The sequence below is a fragment of the Numenius arquata genome, chromosome 8 (genome assembly GCF_964106895.1).
Source record: "Numenius arquata chromosome 8, bNumArq3.hap1.1, whole genome shotgun sequence".
In the NCBI taxonomy this organism is placed as follows: domain Eukaryota; kingdom Metazoa; phylum Chordata; class Aves; order Charadriiformes; family Scolopacidae; genus Numenius; species Numenius arquata.
In genome coordinates, this window is record NC_133583.1 from 10755464 (window position 1) to 10770940 (window position 15477).

At 45.5% G+C, this 15477-nt stretch overlaps 1 protein-coding gene across 6 annotated transcripts in view; it reads right to left on the reverse strand.

Annotated features, from left to right (window-relative positions):
- Positions 1-106: 106 nt before the first annotated feature.
- SETD5 (SET domain containing 5) overlaps positions 107-15477 on the reverse strand; it is a 41716-nt gene continuing 26345 nt past the window's right edge. For 3 of the 6 annotated variants that reach the window (XM_074152806.1, XM_074152804.1, XM_074152802.1), the window contains 6 exons: positions 13513-13569; positions 11579-12046; positions 9517-9803; positions 6393-6526; positions 2540-2613; positions 107-2352 (listed from right to left, as the gene is read on the reverse strand). In XM_074152806.1, coding sequence (XP_074008907.1) covers positions 1753-2352; positions 2540-2613; positions 6393-6526; positions 9517-9803; positions 11579-12046; positions 13513-13569 — 1620 coding nt within the window. In that variant the 3' untranslated portion in view covers positions 107-1752. The remainder of the gene's footprint in view (positions 2353-2539; positions 2614-6392; positions 6527-9516; positions 9804-11578; positions 12047-13512; positions 13570-15477) is intronic. The other 3 variants (XM_074152808.1, XM_074152807.1, XM_074152805.1) reach the window with 1 other exon arrangement.

Here is a 15477-nt window from a genome sequence, read left to right on the forward strand (position 1 = left end):
AGAGCACCATGCACTGACCCCCCCCCCTCACCCCACGAGCTGGGCACCAGCGCTGAAGGTGGCATGGAAACAGAAAGGGACTTTCAAAACCACTGGTTTTCAAGTTAAGTATTTTTATTATCAAAATTATTACATCTCTTGTGAAAGTTCAAATGTTACAGCATGGTGTAAAAACTCCACTAGAGTAAGAAGCTACAGCCCCCACCTTTCCAAGAGCTTTCCAGGGTCCCTCTCCCTCCTGCCCCCCTGCTGCGCCCGAAGGTGCTGGAGCCTCTGGGCAGGGCCCCCCCACCCCGGTCCCCTCCTGCCGCCCCGGCAGGGCAGAGCCCGCCTGCCCCGTGCTGTTCAGAGCACGAAAGGGGAGGCTGCACCCCCAGGGCTAAGCCGAGTGAAGTTTACACCTAATTTATACAGTATACAGACACCCAACTGTGGGGTGACAAGTTCCATCCCAACACGCTCACAGCCAGACAGTGTGAGAAAGTTACTCTTTGTTTCAATATTTTAAAAGTCTCCCCTAGGTTGAACAAACACCTGATTTTCAATTGTGAATTAGAGAAACCTGTAACAGTCCTAAAAAAAGGAAGAAGACTGTGCATCTGAAAAGACAGGGGAGACAGACTCACAGCATTATGTTATCCAAGAGAAAGGAGAAGTTCCACTGCAGCACCAGGGATGACAACTGTCGTATATTAGCTAACCTACTATGGTTATAACTGAATATAAAATTAGATAAATAAAAACACGCCCGATATTACAGTAAACAAGTGAGAAAGAAGCTGGCAATCGTATGGAATTGAACAGACAGCGCACTGTGTCTGGGCTGGCTCTGCTGCCGCGCTCGGTGGGGAAAGACATCCCGCACCGGCCGGGGTCCCCACCGAACACCCAACCAACCACCTCCCTGCAGCCCCCCCTGCTCCTCAGCCCGGCAGCCCCCCGCACGCCGCAGCATCACCTTAATCGGGCCCCTGGTCACCCCCCCCGGTGTGTCTGTGCACCATCAGCCAGAGATTCCCCCCCCTCGGCGCGGTGGCACGTGGCAGCACCGCCCCAGCAGTGCTCCCGCTCACAGACCCACACATGACAGTGCACCCCAGACCCTTCGCAGTGACAGGCGCACACACTCCAACCCCCCCACCCCGTGGCTAGTTCACATTTGCAGAGAATCCTGTTGTCCTGGAAAAACCTCCGACGGCAGCAGCCGTGACCCAGGCCCAAAGGCAGCCGTGTGCGCTCGTCTGCTTGTGACTGGAATGATCGTAACGGATTAAAGCCCTCCCCAGAACGCACTGAGAACCTGACCTATAAAGAGAGCTTTGGGATTGGAGTTCACCTTCCCCCAATGTTTTCTTTAAACTGCTTTCGTATTCAAAAAGCTGTCCGTACTGCATGAGTGACTATGGCCATGGGCACGGACAAGAGACAGAGGCTGCACCACAGTCATTGCACTTGAACCATTTGCTTTTTTTCTTTTTTTTTTTTCCTTTTTTTTTTTTTTTTCTTTTTGCAATGTACCCACGCGTCAGGGAACAGCTTTGCTACGGTCTCTGCCTCAGAGAAATCTGCGTTCTCCTACAAGGCCAGAGGCCAATACTGCTCACAAATCTCACCCGTGCATTTCGGACCTCAGCCTCTGACCCCCGGCACCCCAGCATCGGGTGCAAGCTCCCAACACTGGCCCAGGAGCCACTTCCGGAGGTGACTGGAAGGAGCTATGGGCAGTTTTGTCCTCCCGGAGTCCAGACAGCCCTAGGAAAGTCCTGTTTGAGTCTTTACTCCAGAACCTTGAAGCTGCTGAAGTCTGTACTGATGGACACTGCTTCCCCCGCGGTGCTGATAGTGTTGTGCATTGGAAATCACTGCCCCCCGGGAGCCCTGGTAGAGAACAGACTGCCCAGAATTCGGTAGGCTGATAGTCCGCAAGTCTGACTGTAGTGACCTAGCACTTTGGGGAGCAGAGGTGGAGCCCGACGCGCCTGCGCAGGGCTGGGAGCCCGACTCGGAGGAGAGAGAGTCCACAGCTGTCTGCTGTGCTGGGCTGGCAGCAGCAGGGCAGCTCTTCTTCAGGAGGCTGCTGCTGCCACTGCCAGAGTGCTGCTGGCTGCTGTAATACCCCGAATTCCCTGCAAACAGGGCAGAGGAGTCTGTGGAGACCGAGTGGGCAGGGCTGGAGTAAGAGGCGGAGGAGAGGGATGTTTCCGAGGAAGCGTGAGAGAGGCTGTGTGCTGTCCTCTGTGCTGCTGCTCGATAGCTGTATCCAGGAGACGGGGTAAGGTGTCCTCTGTAGGGGGAGGAACTCTGCTGGAGAAGGGTCTGCGATTCTGCCTGGGGACTGTCAGACTGCAGGAGCTGAACGAAGTGGTGGGGAAAAAAAGAAGAGACATCAGACTGATTTCCCCATTTCCTACCTCCTTCTCGTGCCGAAGGTGCTTACTGTAGCAGGATTGGGAAGAACTGGCAGCCAAACCCAGTTTCCCCCCTAATCCTGCTAAAAGCTTTATTTCAGAACAGGCAGATAATACATGAAATAATTTACCTGGTAGCTGTATCGAGAAGGACTGTAAACTGCTGGTCCTTTGTGGGCTTCTGGAGTGTCTCCTTCTGCTGTGTCTGCAATGTACAGGTCAGACATTAAACCTCACCCTCTGGGCTGAGGCCACAGCACTTCCCTCTCAAACGACACTCCTGCACACAACCCAGCCGCCATGTTCTCCACCCAGCTACAGCTGAGGCAAGAGCAGCTTCTCTAGCCTCTTCTTCAGAAGCTGAAGAATCCTAGCACAAGGCAACTGAAAAACCTTAGCACACGTAAATCAGCCCTAGACATTAGGAACTGCTGCTTCCCTTACCCCAGCTCTCTCTGGTTCAGCACAACGTTCACCCGCTTGGACCTGCCTAAGCAGCTGCACCGCACACACACAGCCTGGGCTCCCCCGGCTCCTCAGGAGGATCCGAGAGGCAGAAGAAAGTTTCTAAGGACTCGGCAATTGTCCACTCAGCTTTGGTCACGGGAATCCACATTGGCTGCACTTACAGCTGGGGAGATAAAGCTGTCCCTCAGATGGTTGTTAGCAGGATCCTGCTGCAGGTTTTCCTCCAAGGCGGACCCAGACGCTGCCAAAGATGGAGATCCCGTGCTGCCAAGGCTGATGGCACCCCTGCTGCTGTTCTGGGGATTACACCTTACAAGTCAACTGAGCTGCTCCAAGCAGAGTTACTCTTAGACCTCAGAAATGCCTATCTTTGAAACAGGCCAAGCTGATGAAAATGCTTTGAGGTTTGAAGGGCACCAGCAGCACAGTACACGCTGATCCCCCTTAGTTATGTGAGAGATCAAGAGGAATAAGCTTCTTATTGACAGAGCAAGCCTTTCTAGCACCTGTATCTTAGAGAGTGGGTGAGCTTCTTGTCCTACCAAATAACTGAACCTGAACTGGGGTAGGCAAGAAGTACTTACTGCAAGTGACCCAGCCGCTTTGCCACGTGTGTTTTTCAGTTGCTACTACTGTAACCATGGGGTTCAGCTGGCGATCATGCCTGCTTTAGAGGGAGTGAAACTGGTGGGACTAGAAGATTTCACATCAGAGTTATGTAGCAGTCTAATGAGACAGAGCTGTTCAGCTGCAGCATCTCAGGGATTCTCAGCAGGCATATTTGAAATGCCTCAGTGAAAGAGTGTTGGTATTAGTATCAAATTTATATGACAGATGTGTCTCAGTCATGAAACAGGACACGCTGTCTCAGCCTGCTCTGTACCTCTGCCAGACAGGTCTGGCTTTGCACCAGATGCACTGGCACGAGCACCAGTGTCAGCAGCGGCCATGGCTTTGCCGCGGTTGTCCTCTCTCTGTGCTACATCACAGCTGCTGGCTGAGCCAAACGGGAATCTGGATGGAGCTGTCTTCTCTGCTGTCGAGGCTCAGAAGCCTCCTTCCTCGGGGCACAGGATCCGCACAGAGACCGGAGCGTGAAGCTCCCAGCACGTGTCCTGTGCTACCTTCATTTTCTGAAATGACATCCGATGCATCAAGTAGCTGTTTGCTGTAGGTGACGTTCCGAGTCATGCGCTGCAGAATGGCAAAACTTGGAAGTTTGGGGCATATTTTGTTAAGCAGTCATGCCCAGAAGAGACCAACTGTTCAATCCAGGAGATGGCTGTGATTAACAGAAGTGGAGCATGAGAATCAGAAGAAATCTAAAGATTTGTGGGAGAAATTGCTTCTTAAAAGGCCAGGCACATCAGCAAGGGCTGCACCACAATTTAATGGCAGTGCCTGCTCACAGAAAAAAACTTGACAAGTTAAAGACTATCGAAAGGCTCTAAATTACAAAGGGTAAATAAACTATAATCTTCCTCAATTTGTTCCATGTAAACTTGAAAGATAAAGCCAACATTTCCCTCCCCCATTTCTTAATACCCACAACAAGGAAGGACATAAAGAAGAACTACTTTTCTTGGGAGTATTGGCCTGTGTTAACCTAAAGCACACACGAAGTGACAGCTTTAACTGAGAGCAGCTGCAACTCTCACAAGTGTGGCATGCACACAAATTCCATTTCATTCCTACACAACCCATCAACAAACCATCCACGTTTGGGGGTTTTTAGTTCCCCTCATATTGTTATCTGTCACAGCATCAAGGAAACGTGTGTATTTACAACTCCTACAGGTGATACCAGGGATGGCAGGGACTCAGCCACTCACTTGTTTCACTAAGAAGCAGACCAGCAACTGGGGGAGGGAAGGTGGCTCACAGAATCTAAACAAGCTACTAAAGAAATCACCAGAATATGCAAAATAAGAAAAAAATATTTTGCTGTGCTAGGATGAAACAGACAAAAAGACTTTTGTCAGATAGAGCATTAAGCATTCACATCCTGGAGTGGAATAGGTTTTACGTAGCAAGGAAGAAGAATGGATCAAAGTAGATGAAAGTCTGACTCCAGCCTAATTCGTGGGTGAGACTGAAAAGCCAAAGCCATACAGATTGCAGTGGGCAAAAAGCCTGTTGCAAGTCTGGATTTTGCTACCCTTCTAGAAAATAACCACTGAGAAAGCCACTTCCACCAGTAATGAGACAGGAAACAGGCTCCCAGTGGGGTTCAATAAACCAATGAAATTTTTGATAGGGTAAAGTATTCCCTCTCTAGACTACATGAAGAAAAGGCATTGGAAAGAGATGTGCTTAGGTGCACAAAGATAGCAAAACCTCAGATGAGAGGCCAGTTCTCAGAAAGTGCTCCCAAATACTGCAACTGGGGAAAAAGTCTGATTTGGAGTGAAATAAATACCTACTCACCCTAAAATACTCAGAAATGAGATACCCCAAAGGCAGAAGTTGCTGCTGAATTACCCAAAGAGCACTCTGTGCTAGCCTGGGTTAGAGGCTCTAGTCTTTCCATGTCTGGAACACCACACAACTTGGTTCTGGCTTCCAGAGAGATTCAGCTCCCTCCTAGTGACCATCATTAAGCTGTAACCATGTCAGCCATGGGACACTAACAACAGTTCTCAGCTGGGAGGAAGCACAGACTGATGGTGTCACACAGACTAAGTTATTTAAGTATGATGATCCATTGCTGTAAGTCTCAAGTGCAACCAGTGTTCCTATCTGTTAGGGAAAAGCAACCATGTTCAACAGACTGCAAAACAAATAAAAGGAAAATAACTCCATTTCACAGCTGAGAAATTAGACAACGATGAAGTGATCTGGCCATCTCACAGAAAGCCACACCTCACCTTTAGACCACAGATAAATAACAGGGTATAACTTGAGCTTAGGTTACAAATACTGGCCCTGCGTGCTGCTTGGCGAGGACAACACTTTATTCAGAGAAGAAAGGAACATCAACACAGAACTGAATTCATCTCAGCAAGGAGGTACGTTTCACAAAACTGACAAATATCATAACTCAAGGAATCAAGTAACTTCAAAAAGAGCTGAAGTAAGGCTTGGAAGCTAAATTAGCTCTTAGCACTGCCTAAAGCCTACACCTGCATTTTAGTGTGATAACACGTTTATCTGGATGTTCAGCCAACTAGAATTATTAAATTATAGCACTTTCATCCCCAGTACATAGGGGCAATTGAGGCAATGCTGCTTAACCTGCCTGTCCAAGGACAAAGAAGCTGTCCCTGCCAGAGCTGAGACGCAGGTGGTCTTGAATCCAAATCCTGGAGAAACCTGGAGGTCTTCCAGGTCTAACAGAAGAGAGATATAGGCTCAGGCAATATCTAAATACCAGTAAAGTATGGTTTGCAGAGGGCTCTTATAAGGCATTGATAATGTTAAAGATGAAGGTACAACTAACTTCATAAACAAGTTTGCAAAGTTATCTAAGCCCATCATTTCCCACCAACCAAGTGTTCGGAAGTTTCGTCTTCCTACCTGCATCTCTCTCAACAGCACTGTCACAGGTAGGTGAGGACTCGTTTCTCTGGGACACCTTTGCACCACTTCGCAGCACCTTCTCAAGCATGCCTCGGCCCTCCCGAAGCCTCTCCACCGACGTCGGAACCATCCTGCAACACAAACCCGGTAACAGCTGAGGATTGCTATTACACAGCTGAGAACAACGTGACCAATGCACAAGGGGGCTATGGGGTCCTTGGTATAATCACAGGACAGGTTTCGTTTCTGCTTAAATTCACTGGTATGACATTAAGCGCAAATGCAAACCCCTACCACAGAAGGGAGGGTTCAGAGACCACCAGCTCTCTAGACAGATGAGGAATAAACTTCTGAACTGCTTTTGCAATGTAAATAGCCTCCCGTGGGATTTTAGACTGCCAGTCACCAGTTACCATGATAGCACTGACCTCAGAAATACAAAATCTTTACTCTTATCAAAAACATGGTATAAACATCCAGTAGATCACCTGATTACAGGACACCTTCTCCCAGAAAAATTGTTTCGACATTCAACAGCATTTTGAAAATCCTAGTAGTGTTTTAAACTTAAATGCAGTTATTTTGCATAGATTACTTTTACACAAACTAAAAAGCAGCAAACCCAATACCTTCATGACAATACAGTGTCAAGATAGTACAGTCAGATAATGCAACATTCCTGGAGCAGAGCTACCTTGGCCATTTTACCCATTAATACTACTTTGTCCCATTTATTTTGTAATGTGAAAACTCTCCGCTCAAGATTGGTGCTAGATCTTGTTCCATTATATATTACGAGTGTCTAGTCTGAGGGTGAAAAACACAGGTGAAGTGGCTTTCCTAAAGCCAATGTGTAGAAGAAAAACAGAGCCACAGAAACCCCAGGCCCCTAGGTCAATATTCGATCTACCATGCACAGGACCATCCAAATCTCTTTAGAAATAGGAGTTTTAACCTATAAGATAGTAGCACCTTGACCAGGGATTCACAATGCCTTTACCCTGGACGCTGAAGAACACGCGCCTTAAAAATGCCTGAATGTAAGTATTTAGTATAATATTAAATGCACTGCATAGCATGTAAGTATGCAGCTTAACACCTCATTAACAGATTTCTGTATTTATTTTTTTCTTTTAAAATATATATTAAAAACTGTGCTTTACAGTAGCTGGTGTTTCTTATTTTTATTTTTTAAAATAAATAGCCCAGACATTGAAGTTCACCCCTCAATGAAAGGAGAAGGGGCCAGAGTTCACACCTCATGGAGGTGAATGGGGTGAGGGGGTGAATTCACACCTTCGTTGCTGCTATTGTTTTGCTGGAGACAGTTTTCTGCAAGGCTGGGTTTACTGGGCAGCAGCACATCTGTTTACATTGTGATGGCTGTATCTTGGCAACTGAAAGAGACAGAAACTTATTTTTTTTTAAATGAAAGCTATTGGCAAATATTGTAGAATTCAGCAAAAACCTGGACAACTCTAAAAATTAAGGCACGTAATTTTAGTTCCCACCATTTTCTTCTGTCCCTAATATTATATTATGGTGAATGTCTGGAAATGTATCTGAAATGTAAGCACTCAGAGTTAAAGATGAAACTGGGTCACAACTTTAACTCAGTAACATGCAGTTTCTAATATATTTTTTAAAAGTAGGTGACTGTACATTTGATAGCCTTGCCCATTAAAACACAGAACGAGAATTTAAAAGGCAGTAAATCTGCTTAATCCCACTTCAAAACGTATCAGCATGGTTTCAACTTTATATCCAGTGTCCCATAGCAATATGATCTTTATTCCCACACAATACTTACTCATGAAACCACGTGAGAATCTGAAGCCAGAGCACCTGCTGAGGAGCAGCAGATGAAGCTCACAGTACAAAACACGGTACTAGAGCAAGGCTCTGCCACACCGACACCTCACCCCAAACTAGGGTTTTTTCATTCAGTTAAGTTGTTCTTTCACCCTTTTGCAAGCAGAAGGAAGTGGCACAGGATATCAACACTTGCACAGAATAATATTTGGTTATAAAATAATGATTATAAATTAATCAGCTGACTGCTCAGCTGTGGCCGGTCCCAATACCTGGCAGAAGGTCACCTAGTAGACAGAGTACCAGAGAGGTACAAGACAAATTATTTCTATTAGTCTCTGCTTGAAGAGTGATGGAGAAGGGAAGGAAATGGATCTTATTACTCCTGCAAATTCACACAAAACAGTATTTTTCAAGGACTTTCAACACAGACTTCACACTTCTCACTGCCTTCAGCATTGCTTAGCATCTCTTCCCTTGCCATGCCCCTGCCGTTACATGAGCAGTGACACAGCTGCGTACGTGAAGAAGCAGCATTAGGAAAGGGACACCTTCTTGCTGCGGTGTGCACGAACGGCACCTGAATACAAAGCAGCAGAGCCAGCGTACTACATAGCCCAATCAGAAAACCTTAACCGTCGCTTCACTGAGACTATAATACAACACTCCCCATTTCAGTGCTGCGGTACTTAATTTTTTGGACCAGACATTACTATCAGGTTGAAGTTTTGGAAGACCAGCCTTTCCCCTTATCAAACCTTCCCATAGCAACATGATAAAGGTGGTTTTTCCATGCCTTTGGCAAGCCATTGGCTGCAGTCTGGTAACTGCTCTTCGAGCTATATATGCAAGGCATTAGGAAAGCTGGAGTTGTTTCACTGTCCCTGCTTCTCGAATGCAAAGTTGCAGAGGGCTCTGTTCGCTTTCCTTCTGAATAGGAGTTGACTTTGTATCGCATGTGTCCAAACCGAGTGGAGGTTCAGTGAGAAAAGACCTGGATTAAATTCTCATCACAAAAGTAAGACCTTCAAACCTGAGACCTTAAAAGGAAAGTGGTGGAAGAGAGAGACAACTGTTTAACTTCGTATCTTTCATGACAGATTTTTGATATCTAAACCAAGAACTAAAGGGCAGGCTGAGAAGGCTGCTGGTATCCTTCATGGTTGTTCATCAATTATGATAGAGAACAATGCCAAGAGACCCGACAAAATCCATCCAACTGCACTTATTGTTATGGAAATGCCCCCTAGAGGAGTTTGGTCCTTCTCTGTGGAGCAATCTCAGGCTTGCTTGGAAGGATAACACTCACCACCTACTGCTGATGTTCTCCTGGGATTTGCTGAGTGATGTTGAGGAACTAGCCCCCCTGGAGTCTGGTGGGCTGATGTCCTCTACATGAGGCAGGGAGGAATGAGAAGGGGAGAAGCCACTCTGTGGGGAGGACGGGGTTCGTACTACGGAGCCTGGCAGGCTGTTGCCATCTGTGTCAGTCACAGAACTGCTGCTGCCCTGTCGGGTAGGAGTCCCTGTACATCGCACTGAATCGCTTCCCTCCTTGGCTTCTTGTTTCCGCTTGCGGTACTCTAGGAGAGATACCTGGGAGAGAAAAATACAGCCGTGAGTCAGGGAACACAGGGGACTAGGACAGGGGGAGCAACATGCCCACACGCCATTTTTAAAATCTATTTTTCTGGGTTTGGAGATAAAACTTTAAAAGCCATACCGGCATTATAAAATCTTCCTGAATCTGCAGCACTCTAGAAAAAGAGCTAAGTGGTACAAATTTGGATCACTCACCAACTGCCATGCTCACCCACATTTTACTCTTTATGACCAATACTACAGTGGAAATATCCAGCTAGTTTGCTTCTCTAGCAACCTGGAATTTCACATTACTTTAGTATATGCTTACATACATATTCAAGCATCAAGCCACTATATCCTCCTCTCAACACCCTTCACTCGCTCTCTCTGGTTTGTGACCTTATATAAGATGTGTATCACTATCTGTTCATCTCAAAACCAGAGAATAAGAGCCTCCTTCACAGAATTGGTATCTTCAGAGAGTCCTGTTCACCTGTACCACATTGTTCAGCCACATTAATGCTAAAAACTTGGTAAAGTCTTGCACAGAATTTTTACCTGCTTAGAACAGGTTCCTGCTATGGTGGTTCAGCAGCCAGTATTGCAACCTTCCAGCACTACCACCAAAATAAATTACTTTTAGCAAAGGTATAATGTCTCAGATTTGTCAAAGGCACAGACAAAAAGGTCCCAGATAGTGCAGTCTCGTAACACAGGGACAGCAGAAAAAGTATTTCCAGCTGAACACTTACCTTTCACTGCACCTTCCCTTAAGAGCTATTATGAGGCACAGACCCCATAAAGTACTTGCAGAAGGCAGCTCTGCTGAAGAACTCATCAACTATAATTCAATGCCTGTATAGACGGCTTTGAACAGGGCATTTCCAAAAGTAACTCAACATATGAAGGTTTTAAGTGTAACTTTAAAAGAAAACCAAAGGAAAAAAATCAATTCAAATGGAATTCAAAAATTCCATTCCAGAAATGGAATGGAAATCAGATATTCCATCCAACTGTACACTTACATAAGCGATCCGAGTTACCACACTTGCAGTAAAAAAAATAATAAGATCCAAGCACAGGAAAAGGCACTGATACACATCTACACCAGTGTGTATTTGTCCCATGAGTACCCAGTTTTATGACAGCAACCTCAATTTGTCATTTTCACTCAGTTTTAGTCCCATGTTGGTCACTGGCCTGCTATGAGAAACCAATACACATTTGCTTTCTGTAAACAATATTCCTGTGCTTTTAGTTTCAAAGAGCTGAAATTTAAGTAAAAACCTTCATTGACTTTTCTTGCAATGTTACTGTATTTCCATATTAATGGAAATGTTCTAATACCTTGTAATAAACAGCCTGTATTTTCTTTTGAAACATTAGACCTTCTTTCCTAGTAAGGAGCCCTTTCATCCTGGTAAATAACACCTCCACCAACTAGTACAGTTGCACCATGTTATTCTTCTAGGTCTTCTTTCAGTTTAACAACTGTTTATGAAAGCTGCGAGCATCATGCTCTCCATTCTGCGCTCCCAGAAGAGGTTTTTTTCATTGTGGTCTTTTGCATCCACCTCTCACATCAAAATCTTGCCTAAAGGGTAGCTCTCTCTTTTAATGACTTTAAAACTGTTTTCATCCAGGCACTGGATGCCTGTATTACTTGCCCAGCCTACATTTTAGTTGTATTCTGCTCTCTTCGTCCTCCCTGTAAGTCTTTCGCATGGTGCTGACTGCTCCTGCTCGGGTTCCTGCAATCTTAGAGTTTCTTTTACAAGAATACTTGCCTTCTTCCTTTGTGGTGGATTCTGGGGAGCAGATCTGACGCCTTCACAAGCCCTTTCGCTGCAGGGAGACATGGATCCATGCACTGTCTCTTTAAGCAGCCCTGACTCGTGTCTGCTGAAATATCCTTCGGCAGGAGAGCTGCAGCATCCTGCTTCCGAATTCATTGGCTTCCTCTCTCCCAAAGGAGCAGATCCCCGCAACAACCCATCTACACGTGGCATAGCGTTCAATGGGGAGAAGGCATACATTAAATTAAACTCTGTCCGAAAAGCCTGATCAGAGCTTCGTAGCAGCATCTGCGCTTCCCCACTTTTCCCTGGGAAGTTCATCTCTGAAGTAGAGTTTATGGAGGGTTGTGGAGTCAGATCAGAGGATCCAAAGCTGAGCAGCGATGGTCGTTCTGGGCAGGTGTTTGCACTGGAATCCAGGTACCCACCCTTCAAATCTAGGTCGGATCGGAGGCAGAGCTGGAAAATCCAAGACGGATACAGGAGGGGAGTGAGAAGTCAGGAAAAGGGTCAGGCAAGGGTGGGGATATAAACTTACGTCAGAAAGTACTCTGTACAATGCTAGCTTACTGGTTTCCAGTTCCTTTCTGATCACCCCTCTGGTCCTATCCCGCACTGTTCTGCTCATTCTGCAGGGGAGGACTGAGGCTAAATGATAATCAGTTTAGCTGCCCAGTATGAGACGCCCTTTCCCCTTTAGCAGTCTCACTGCAGCAAGAGGATAAAGCTCAGCACTATCCCCAGGCAGTTCATGAAGAAACCCCAGCATTTTCAATTGCCTCTTATGTCCCCAAAGTTGATGTTAACACATAGTACTAGCTAGCTTCATTATGGGGAGAGAACACAAAAGATCTGTTGTCCATTTGCTGTTTTGTTAGCCAAGTTCTTGACCGTCCCAAGTCAGCCACTACTAACTTCCTAACAATGAAACGCCCAGAATCTCCAAGCCATTTGTTTTCACTTATTGTGAGCTTTGGAAATCTCTAACAATAGTACATTCACTTAATTTATACTGCATTTCTACATTTTACATTCTCTAACGAAACCATAATGGCATCATCTTTGCGCTGTCACACTTTCTGGAACACTAGGCACTGACACAATGGTATATCCATTTATCTACTTTAAGTGCCAAAAAACCTCCAGGGCAACGGAATAATCATCTCCTTCACCATGTTAATATGTCAGGATCTCAGACAATGAGCATAACCGACACGATTTCATCCCCTTTGCAAGACTATAGTGCTTAGGGAAAAACAGAGCAGCACCAGGCATCAGCTCTGCCATACTGCTGCTGCTGCTGAGAATGTTCCCTCTGCTGTATTACAGCTCCAAGTAATTTCCCACATTGGAGAGGAACATGTATTTTCTACTACAAAACGGCCTCTGAGCAAGGTATTTCCACTCACATTTTACAACAGGCCAGTAACTAAACAAAGTACTACTCTCTGGCATCTCCTCAACATTTTAAGTTTGCAAGTGAACACGTGATAAATTGAGGCTGAAGAGCAGGTCTTCAGAAGTCAACACTCTCATGAATGCTTTTCCTTTTCTTCCACCATAGCCATTTCGCTGCTGCTGAATAAATACCACCCACCACTTATCTGCTGGGCTGGGGCTGAAGTTGATTATGGCATTTCCAGGGCCCCCAGACCTCTTGCCTTCACCTCAGTAGCTGAGACATACCAGATCTTCACTCTGCCTGTTTCCCACTGGTGTCAACAAGTGAATAATAAATTCCAGTCTTCAATTTGTTTGCTCTCTTGTGATAACCCTGAAAACTCTCCTCAGCCTTATTGTGACTGATGCTCCACCCTTATTCCCACCCACCTCTGCACTTCTCATCCCTCCTCTCCCACCTCAGACACACACACGTACACACACGCTCCTGGCCCCAAATGCAATTGAGACAGTGTGACAGCTACCTCAGGTGACATGGACTCGGGTCTATGCGCAGGGGAACTCTCAGGGGAGGACACGTTCTAGAGGAGGGAAAAGCATCTTGTTATTCATCTACTTAGAAAGTCAAGAATCTAAATAAAAATCAAATAAAAAACAAGCACAGAGGTTAGCAACGCTATTCTAAAAAAAGACTATTCCAGGAACTGACCCTGCCCCGATGGCAACTCTGTCAGTTAAGTGGTTTCTAAAGTTCCTGGAAGCAGAGAGACAGGCCTGGGTTACTGTGCTTCACACTATAACTTAGTACTCAAAACAGAGCACATCAATGTTAAGAAACATCTTATTCTTTATATTTCTGATGCTGTCAGATACAGAGTTTGCACCATGAAATATACAGAAAGCCATTTATGGCATTTAGTATGACATGGGAGAAATAGAAAGCCTGATTTTGCCCAAACAAAAGGAAACTAAGATCCCTCAAACACTATAGTGAGCTTTCATAAACTTTATTCTAGAAAACATTCTGTTCTCTTCCTACAGCACCACAGGACTGAGGTAAAAAGCTTTATACACAGTGAGATGTATTTGCTCAAGTTAGAATTGATTATAACTAAATGAAACAGACATGACACTAAAATAGAGATAGGGATAAGCTGCACTGAAAGAAATTTTGAGTTTGAACAAAGAAGCCTATTGTCTACCAAGCTGTTAAGACTCTTTCTAAAGGAAAAAAAAAAAAAAAACAAAACGTGTAAAAGGGGCAAGTAAGTTATAGGTGCCCAGTGAAATCCAGGCTTCCCACATCTTAGGCACGGCAACAGAAATAACTAACGCTAAGGTGGGACTAGAAATCAGTGAGTAGACTGTGGAGGTCCGTGGCAACACTGCTCTGATCTGCCATCTCAACCACAGCGAAGGTGAGGATCATTTCCAATCGAGCTCTGTGCCTGAAACAGTCTTTCATCTCTCTCCTCAATGCCCCACAATCTTCCCTGCTAACCTCTACAGATCTGCCTCTCAGACAGCTTACAAGAAAGGGCTCTCAAAGAAAATAATCAAAAGCACACTAAGCTAAAAATACCACAAAGGACTGTTTGCCCTGTTGCAAAACAGATGAGGGATTCCTGCAAAACAGTCCCTAGTATGGAGCAGTCTGTCACTGCACAATGTATTTTTTTTTTTTTAATGGTTTTAACTGGCAGAGTGTGAGCAGCCGGCCTGAAGAGTTCCGTTTTTTAAATGAAAATATGCAATACTAGAAAGTAAAACTAAAACTGCAAACAGCAGGATCCCTATTCACAGGCACAGAGCGGCAACACACAGTGGAAGGTCCCAGCCGGATGGGTGCTGATAACTCTCCCACAGAGTTCAGAGAAAGGGAACCCACCTACGCAGCCTGCTCAGTATTTCTGCAGACTTTTGCAAAAGGATACTTTTAAGGAATCAAAGATATGAGGTATTTTCCTTCTACCCAGTCAAGGGAAAGGAAAACCAAAGAATATAGTGGAAGCTGATGTAAGGTATTTCCACCATAGCTGGTGTTACTGGAAGCTGTTTAGGGAAAGAGGAGCTAAAGATGTCAGACAGCCTCTGAGAAGCAGAGCACTGTCACACTCTTTGGAAGAGGCAAGGACTGGGAGCCACATTGGCACAGAGATCTGACATGGAGAAGTTGGCTAAAGAACACTGAAAAGCCTGCAAAATTTGGGAGCTACTGTGGGGAGAAATGGAGAAAAGAATTAGACTAATGTCACTGATAGCTATGAAGCGAGGGGAGGCTGAGCTGCGGCAAGGTTTGACATTTAATAGAGCAGGAAATTTGGCCAGAAGTGGAGCAGAGGAGAAAGGCACCAGTGCTTTTGAGTCTGACACTATCACGCTGCTCAGGAATACAGCCACATACTCAAAAAGGAAGGTGTCTCTAGTACTAACTCTGCCGCAAATATTCCAGTTCCTCCTTTTCTTGCATTCCCAGTCTCCGGTTGGAT